Genomic DNA, 10000 nt, shown 5'->3' on the forward strand with positions numbered 1-10000 from the left:
CTGTTCTGTAACCAAAGGCAACGCTGTTTACGACCCACTTCCCTCTGGAAGCAGCTGTGGTCAGGAGGGGGGAGAAAGTCAAATAAAGAAGGAGTGCAATCTTTTTGCAGAGCGTGGGTGACACTGTAAGAGGTTACAGGTCGACACGTTTTCTCCTCAATATTGAGTCCAAATTGAATTCTGCCTCTGTTTCATTCTTTGCCTCTTGTCTTGTTTAATAGATGTCATCAGTGTTTGAACCTGACAATCTACTCGACAAGACCAGGTTTAACAACGCGATGGTGAGGCTCACCTTTCCTCTCTTCCTCCGTAACGCTGTGGATCTTCTGGTTGACAAACTCTGCGTAGGATGCTGCATACCACACCTGCAGAAGGAACCACCATCTATTCTCTCCTCCTTTCAATACCGGTTATTATTATTATTATTATTATTATTATTGTTATTATTATTATTATTATTATTATTATTATTATTATCAGGCAGGGCGGACCTTGAGCTCATGTTTGGGTTCGATGTTCTTGATTGAGGTGTAGAAGATCTCGGCGCCGTACTGATACGCCACCAGGTTCTGCTCCAGGTGGTTCTCGGCGGGCCGCACGAACATCATCCAGTTACAGCTCTCCTCGTCCGAGAGGTCCAGCCACGTGTGCTCGGACTTTTCTCCATCTTTCTCTGCGTCCAACATGCTAAGCTGCGACAACAGACAACACAGTCAATGTTGTCATTGTATAACACACACAACATGTTTTAACCCTAATTGTCAGACGACTGCTGTTTCTTGTAGAAAAATACAAACATTTCCAAATGCAAACGCGCAGCAACGACCGAACGCTTCAAACACAGAAATGGTACAAAACCAAAAACACCATAGAACGAATGCAGCAGGAAAATGCTGCAAATTACGAATTCAGCAATCACATAAACGCTGCAGGATCAGCGCAATACTCACAGAACAAAACTGATGTTAGCTAGGCCTAGCAGGAAGTAATGGTGCGTTCCATTTGTAATGGGAAGTCGGAATTTCAGAGTTCCTAGTAGGGTTCTCTCGATACCAATATTTTGGTACCGGTACCAAAATACTTTTCGATACTTTTCTAAATAAAGATGGCATTATTGGCTTTATTTTAACAAAAAATCTTAGGGTACATTAAACATATGTTTCTAATTGCAATTTTGTCCTTTAAAAAATAGTGAACATACTAGACAACTTGTCTTTTAGTAGTAAGTAAACAAACAAAGGCTCCTAATTAGTCTGCTGACGTATGCAGTAACATATTGTGTAATTTATACACCTATTATTTTGTACACATTATTAAAGACAAGTGGTAGAAAATGAATTATTAATCTACTTGTTCATTTCTTGGTGGCTTGGCTTACTTTCTGCCAGCCTGGCTAACTTCCCGCTGACCTGGCTTACTTCCTGCCGACCACGCTAACTTCATGCCGACCTGGCTAACTCCCCGCCAACCTGGCTAACTTCCCGTCGACCTGGCTAACTTCCCGCCGACCTGGCTAACTTCCCGCCGACCTGGCTAACTTCCCGTCGACCTGGCTAATTTCCTGGTGGACTGGCTAACTTTCCGTCGACCTGGCTTACTTCCCGCCGGCCTGGCTAACTTCCCGTCGACCTGGCTAACTTCCTGCCGACCTGGCTAACTCCCTGTCCACTTGGCTAACTCCCTGTCCACCTGGCTAACTCCCTGTCCAACTGGCTAACTCCCTGTCGACTTGGCTAACTCCCTGTCGACCTGGCTAACTTCCCGTCGACCTGGCTAACTTCCCGTCGACCTGGCTAACTTCCCGGTGGCCTGGCCTACTTTCTGCCAGCCTGGTTAACTTCCCGCCGACATGGCTAACTTCCCGCCGACATGGCTAACTTCCCGCCGACATGGCTAACTTCCCTCCGACCTGGCTAACTTCCCGTCGACCTGGCTAACTTCCCGCCGACCTGGCTAACTTCCCGTCGACCTGACTAACTTCCCGTCGACCTGGCTAACTTCCCGTCGACCTGGCTAACTATCCGCCAACCTGGCTAACTATTCGCCGACCTGGCTAACTTCTTGTCGACCTGGCTAACTTCCCGTCGACCTGGCTAACTTTCCGCCGACCTGTCTAACTTCCCGTCGACCTGGCTAACTTCCCGTCGACCTGGCTAACTTCCCGCCGACCTGGCTAACTTCCCGTCGACCTGACTAACTTCCCGTCGACCTGGCTAACTTCCCGTCGACCTGGCTAACTATCCGCCAACCTGGCTAACTATTCGCCGACCTGGCTAACTTCTTGTCGACCTGGCTAACTTCCCGTCGACCTGGCTAACTTTCCGCCGACCTGTCTAACTTCCCGTCGACCTGGCTAACTTCCCGTCGACCTGGCTAACTTCATGCCGACCTGGCTAACTCCCCGTCGACCTGGCTAACTTCCCGTCGACCTGGCTAACTTCCCGTCGACCTGGCTAACTTCCTGGTGGCCTGGCCTACTTTCTGCCAGCCTGGTTAACTTTCTGTCGACCTGCTTACTTCCCGCCGACCTGGCTAACTTCCCGCCGACCTGGCTAACTTCCCGTCGACCTGACTAACTTCCCGTCGACCTGGCTAACTTCCCGCCGACCTGGCTAACTCCCCGTCGACCTGGCTAACTTCCCGTCGACCTGGCTAACTATCCGCCGACCTGGCTAACTATTCGCCGACCTGGCTAACTTCCCGCCGACCTGGCTAACTTCTTGTCGACCTGGCTAACTTCCCGTTGACCTGGCTAACTTCCCGCCGACCTGTCTAACTTCCCGTCGACCTGTCTAACTTCCCGTCGACCTGGCTAACTTCCCGTCGACCTGGCTAACTTCATGCCGACCTGGCTAACTTCATGCCGACCTGGCTAACTTCCTATCAACCTGGCTAACTTCCTGTCAACCTGGCTAACTTCCTGTCAACCTGGCTAACTTCATGTTGGTCTGGCTTACATCCTGCCTACCTGGCAACCTGGCTAACTTCTTGTCGGTCTGGCTAACTTCCTGGTGGTCTGGCTTAATTCCTGTCAACCTGGCTGACTTCCTGGGTGACTGGGTTACTTCCTGTCGGCTCTATTTAGTTTTTTTTGGCTTTGACCGCTTGTTTTCCCCTCACTACTAGATGACAAAAAGCTAATTAAATGATTGATGTGCCACCTTCAGCACTCTGGAGAAGCGTGCTCCATTACATTTAGTGTTGTGGCTTTGTTACTCCAAAGATCAAAATAGTTGAACCTTGTCTCTCTTCCTGCCCAATTTCTCTTTCCATTCCTACAGCAGCTTGCTTAAGCGGCTAACTGCTGACGGCAAAGCTAACTGCTTTAAATCAGCGGCTCACTTTCAGATGGATGAAGTTGTCCTGCAGCTCGCTCTCAGGAACCAGGGGTCCCTCCACAGGGCCAAACTGGGTGCGCTTGGGGATACGTCTCTTGGAGAAGACACCGCCCAGGAAGCGATCGATGTAAAGCATCAGGGGCAGGCTGGCCCGGGCCCTGGACATCACCGGCCTGTTGGGGACCGGGTGCAGGGGGCCGTGGTCCATACAATCTGTGGGGTTGGCGTTGTTGCACTCCTCGCACCCTGGGAGCGCACAGAAACAGTCGGACCACCGATGAGACGTCAGCTCTATGAAACCATTTGTCCAACACGGCTACGCACAGAGGCTGTGAGGGTTGAAGGGCTGACGAGGCTCCCAGTCGTCCATCTCAGAGTCCTCGTCGTCGTCTTCATCCGTGTCGTCCGTGGTGTCCATGGCTCCCAGTGGGCTGGACGGGGGGTCCGCCATGTCGGAGAGTGAGTTGGATACGGACAAACGCTCCTGCATGAGATAAATAAAGCAATCATGGCAAGATTCTAACTTAAATGTGGCTTGTTGTGCTAGGAAGAGACAACTTCCCTGTCAAAGTTTACAAACAAGTTTAGACAGTAAATTCATTGTTCAGTTAAAACTGTCATTTGTAAAAAACAAATTATAATGAATAAAAATCAATGTAATTATTGACCAGTTTAAGGCTCCAATTATTATTTTGTGTGTTTGCCATATAAAAAAAACAAAGTTTTATTTGACAAAAAAGGCATAAAACAAAAAAAAACATGAAAAAATTATAAAAATATATAATTAACAAACATATCTGAAGTTTATTTCAAAACTGAAGCGTTGAAAATTTTGAAAAAGCAATGTGTGACCTATTTTTAACACTTTTATGAGTGGGGGCCCTTTGGATCTCTAAGAATTTTAGTGTGATCTTTTTTAAAACTGTCATCGCTCAAAAAGACAATAATGAATCAAAATCAATGTTTTTATGAATTATTGATCTATTTAAGGCTGTATGAGTGAAGCCCTTTTGGATCCCCCGAATCCGGGGGAAAATGTATCTGAAGTTGATCCAGGGTAAAAGTGAAAAGAAATGTATGAATTATTTGTAACTTTTATGAGTGGAGCTCTTTTGGATTTTTTAAAACTGTTCATTGCTCAAAAAATTATAATAAAATAAAATCAAAGTTCTTGATAATCATTGACATATTTAAGGATACAATTACTTTACATCAAATATTCCACTTTGAAACATTTTTTGGGGAAAATTCTTCATATTTTATGTGTTTTAAATTTTAAAATATCGTTTTCTTAGAAAAAAAAAAAAAGGCATCAAACAGAAAAAAAATAATAAAAAAAATACCTGAGGATAGATCTGAAGTTGATTTAGTGACTTAAGAGTTGAAAGTAAAAAAAAAAATGTATGACTTATTTTTAACACTTTTATGATTGCGGTGCACATTTTAGTAGGATTTTTCTTTTTTAATATGTCATTGCTAAAAAAATGAATGAATTAAAATCAATGTTGTTATGACTTATTGGCCGATTTGAGGCTACAATTACCATTTTGTGTTTGCCATATAAAAAAACTAAGTTTTCTTTAATAAAAAAGGATGTAAAACAAAAACAAAAAACATGAAAAAATAATAAAACTTATAATCAACAAATAGATCTGAAGTTGATTTAGAGACTTAAGCGTTGAAAGTAAAAAAAAAAAAAGTGCAACCTATTTTTAACATTTTTATGGGTGGGACTCTTGTTTCCCCAATAATTTTAGTGGGATCTTTTTTAAAACTGTCATCTCTCAAAAAAAAAAAAATAATCCAAATCAATGTTGTTATGATTTATTGACATATTTAAGGCTCCAATTACTTCACATCAGATATTCCACTTTAAAATAGTTTGGGGAGTATGCGTATTTTGTGTGTTTTATATTGCATATTTTGTGTGTTTGTCATATAAAAAACAAAGTTTTCTTTGACAAAAAGGGCATAAAACAAACAAAAAACATGAAAAAATAATAAAATATAATAATCCGCTAGTAAATCTGACGTTGATCCAGGATAAAAGTGAAAAGAAACGTATGACTTATTTTTAACACTTCTATGAGTGGAGCCCTTTTGGATCCCCAATCATTTTAGTGGGATTTTTTTTAATTTCATTTCATTGCTCAAAAAATAATAATTAATTAAAATCAAAGTTCTTGATAATTATTGACATATTTAAGGATCCAATTACTTCACATCAAATATTCCACTTTGAATATTTTTAGGTGGAAAATTCTTCATATTTTGTGTGTTTTCCATATAAGAATACAGTTTTCTTAGGAAAATAAAGGCATAAAACAAACCGAAAAAAAGAAGAAAAATGTATCGACGGATAAATCTGAAGTTGATTTAGCGACTTAAGAGGTGAAAGTAAAAAAAAAAAAAGTATGACTTATTTGTAACACTTTTGTGATTGCGGTGCACATTTTAGTAGGATTTTTCTTTTTTAATGTGTCATTGCTAAAAAAATGAATGAATTAAAGGCCTACTGAAACCCACTACTACGACCACGCAGTCTGATAGTTTATATATCAATGATGAAATCTTAACATTATAACACATGCCAATACGGCCGGGTTAACTTATAAAGTGACATTTTAAATTTGCCGCTAAACTTCCGGTATGAAACGCCTCTGAGGATGACGTATGCGCGTGACGTAGCCCGGCGAACACGGGTATGCCTTCCACATTGAAGCCAATACGAAAAAGCTCTGTTTTCATTTCATAATTCCACAGTATTCTGGACATCTGTGTTCGTGAATCTGTTGCAATCATGTTCATTGCATTATGGAGAAGGAAGCTGAGCAAGCAAAGAAGAAAGTTGTCGGTGCGAAATGGACGTATTTTTCGAACATAGTCAGCAACAACAGTACACAGCCTTCTTTGTTTACATTCCCGAAAGATGCAGTCAAGATGGAAGAACTCGGATAACAGAGACTCTAACCAAGAGGACTTTTGACTTCGATACACAGACGCCTGTAGAGAACTGGGACAACACAGACTCTTACCAGGATTACTTTGATTTGGATGACAAAGACGCAGACGTGCTACTGTGAGTATGCAGCTTTGGCTTCTAAACATTTGATCGCTTGACCGTATGTGCGCAACTTTTTTTTGCGTATGTACGTAACTTTTTTAAAATATATAAGCTTTATGAACCTTGGGTTAGGTGAACGGTCTTTTGGGCTGAGTGATTGTGTGTGTTGATCAGGTGTTTGAATTGTATTGGCGTGTTCTATGGAGCTAGGAGCTAGCATAGGAGCTAGGAGCTAGCATAACAAACACGCAGGTGTTTTTATGCAGGATTAATTTGTGGCATATTAAATATAAGCCTGGTTGTGTTGTGGCTAATAGAGTATATATATGTCTTGTGTTTATTTACTGTTGTAGTCATTCCCAGCTGAATATCAGGTACCGTGAGTATGCAGCCTTGGCTGCTAAACATTTGATAGCTTGACCGTATGTGCGCGTCACGTACGTAACTTTTTAAAAATATATAAGCTTTATGAACCTTGGGTTAGGTGAACGGTCTTTTGGGCTGAGTGATTGTGTGTGTTGATCAGGTGTTTGAATTGTATTGGCGTGTTCTATGGAGCTAGGAGCTAGCAGAGGAGCTAGGAGCTAGCGTAACAAACACGCAGGTGTTTTTATGCAGGATTAATTTGTGGCATATTAAATATAAGCCTGGTTGTGTTGTGGCTAATAGAGTATATATATGTCTTGTGTTTATTTACTGTTGTAGTCATTCCCAGCTGAATATCAGGTCACCCCCGTCTCTCACAGCATCTTCCCTATCTGAATCGCATCCACTCCCCACTAGTCCTTCACTTGCACTTTACTCATCCACAAATCTTTCATCCTCGCTCAAATTAATGGGGAAATTGTCGCTTTCTCGGTCCGAATCTCTCTCACTTCATGCGGCCATCATTGTAAACAATAGGGAACTTTGCGTATATGTTCAACTGACTACGTCACGCTACTTCCGGTAGGGGCAAGCCTTTTTTTTATCAGATACCAAAAGTTGCAATCTTTATCGTCGTTGTTCTATACTAAATCCTTTCAGCAAAAATATGGCAATATCGCGAAATGATCAAGTATGACACATAGAATAGATCTGCTATCCCCGTTTAAATAAAAAAAATTCATTTCAGTAGGCCTTTAAAATCAATGTTGTTATGACTTATTGGCCGATTTGAGGCTACAATTACCATTTTGTGTTTGCTATATAAAAAAACAAAGTTTTCTTTAATAAAAAAGGATGTAAAACAAAAACAAAAAAACATGAAAAAATAATAAAACTTATAATCAACAAATAGATCTAAAGTTGATTTAGAAAGTTAAGCGTTGAAAGTAAAAAAAAAAAATGTGCAAACTATTTTTAAAATTTTTATGAGTGGGACTCTTTTGTTTCCCCAATAATTTTAATGGGATCTTTTTTAAAACTGTCATCGCTGAAAAAAAAAAAAAAAAAAGAATCCAAATCAATGTTGTTATGAATTATTGACATATTTAAGGCTCCAAATACTTCGCATCAGATATTCCACTTTAAAATAGTTTGGGGAGGATGCATATTTTGTGTGTTTTATATTGCATATTTTGTGTGTTTGTCATATAAAAAAACAAAGTTTTCTTTGACAAAAAGGGCATAAAACAAACAAAAAACATGAAAAAATAATAAAATATAATAATCCGCTAGTAAATCTGAAGTTGATCCAGGATAAAAGTGAAAAGAAATGTATGACTTATTTTTAACACTTCTATGAGTGGAGCCCTTTTGGATCCCCAATCATTTTAGTGGGATTTTTTTTTATTTCATTTCATTGCTCAAAAAATAATAATTAATTAAAATCAAAGTTCTTGATAATTATTGACATATTTAAGGATCCAATTACTTCACATCAAATATTCCACTTTGAATATTTTTAGGTGGAAAATTCTTCATATTTTGTGTGTTTTCCATATAAGAATACAGTGTTCTTAGGAAAATAAAGGCATAAAACAAACCGAAAAAAAGAACAAAAATGTATCGACGGATAAATCTGAAGTTGATTTAGCGACTTAAGAGTTGAAAGTAAAAAAAAAAAATGTATGACTTATTTGTAACACTTTTATGATTGCGGTGCACATTTTAGTAGGATTTTTCTTTTTTAATGTGTCATTGCTAAAAAAAATGAATGAATTAAAATCAATGTTGTTATGACTTATTGGCCGATTTGAGGCTACAATTACCATTTTGTGTTTGCCATATAAAAAAACAAAGTTTTCTTTAATAAAAAAGGATGTAAAACAAAAACAAAAAAACATAAAAAAATAATACAACTTATAATCAACAAATAGATCTGAAGTTGATTTAGAAAGTTAAGCGTTGAAAGTAAAAAAAAAATGTGCAAACTATTTTTAAATTTTTTATGAGTGGGACTCTTTTGTTTCCCCAATAATTTTAATGGGATCTTTTTTAAAACTGTCATCGCTCAAAAACAAAAGAAAAAAAGAATCCAAATCAATGTTGTTATGAATTATTGACATATTTAAGGCTCCAAATACTTCGCATCAGATATTCCACTTTAAAATAGTTTGGGGAGGATGCATATTTTGTGTGTTTTATATTGCATATTTTGTGTGTTTGTCATATAAAAAACAAAGTTTTCTTTGACAAAAAGGGCATAAAACAAACAAAAAACTTGAAAAAATAATAAAATATGATAATCCGCTAGTAAATCTGAAGTTGATCCAGGATAAAAGTGAAAAGAAATGTATGACTTATTTTTAACACTTCTATGAGTGGAGCCCTTTTGGATCCCCAATCATTTTAGTGGGATTTTTTTTTATTTCATTTCATTGCTCAAAAAATAATAACTAATTAAAATCAAAGTTTTTGAAAATTATTGACATATTTAAGGATCCAATTACTTCACATCAAATATTCCACTTTGAATATTTTTAGGTGGAAAATTCTTCATGATTTGTGTGTTTTCCATATAAGAATCATTTTTTTCTTAGGAAAATAAAGGCATAGAACAAACAGAAAAAAAGAAGAAAAACATATCGACGGATAAATCTGAAGTTGATTTAGCGCCTTAAGAGTTGAAAGTTAAAAAAAAAAAAGGATGACTTATTTTTAACACTTTTATGTTTGCGGTGCACATTTTAGTAATATTTTTCTTTTTTATTTGCTAAAAAAAATAATGAATCAAAATAATGCTGGTATGAATTATTGACTGATTTAAGGCTCCAATTACTTCACATCACTTCACCCTTTTAAACAATTTTGAGAAAGAAATATTGCATATTTTGTGTTTTTACAATTGAAAACATGTTGTTGTTTTTTTAAATGGAATAAGACTTAAAAAACGACTTTATATCGACAAACAGACATTAAGCTGATTTAGAGATTTAAGATATTATTTTTTTTATTAATATATGACTTATTTTTAACAGTTTTATGTCCCGGGTCCCTGGGACCAAACGAGAGGGGAACCTTGAAGGTTTTAAAAAGTCAAAATATTGTATTGGTTTTGAAAATGAAAAATATCATGCTCCACACGAAACAGACAAAATGAATAAACCATGGCCTTTCACGGGTCCAAAGATGAGCCCTCACCTGGGACACCGGCTCCAGCGCGGCCGGCGGAGCC

At 38.5% G+C, this 10000-nt stretch overlaps 1 protein-coding gene across 1 annotated transcript in view; it reads right to left on the bottom strand.

Annotated features, from left to right (window-relative positions):
• The window catches only part of prdm10 (PR domain containing 10), a 45384-nt gene that overhangs the window by 28150 nt on the left and 7234 nt on the right, over positions 1-10000 (bottom strand). The window contains 5 exon segments of the mRNA XM_062060866.1: positions 293-365; positions 492-692; positions 3343-3584; positions 3663-3822; positions 9967-10000. The exon segment at positions 9967-10000 is cut by the window's right edge and continues 71 nt beyond it. Of these exon segments, the coding sequence (XP_061916850.1) occupies positions 293-365; positions 492-692; positions 3343-3584; positions 3663-3822; positions 9967-10000 (710 nt within the window).

Source organism: Entelurus aequoreus, linkage group LG10 (assembly GCF_033978785.1).
Source record: "Entelurus aequoreus isolate RoL-2023_Sb linkage group LG10, RoL_Eaeq_v1.1, whole genome shotgun sequence".
Lineage (NCBI taxonomy): Eukaryota > Metazoa > Chordata > Actinopteri > Syngnathiformes > Syngnathidae > Entelurus > Entelurus aequoreus.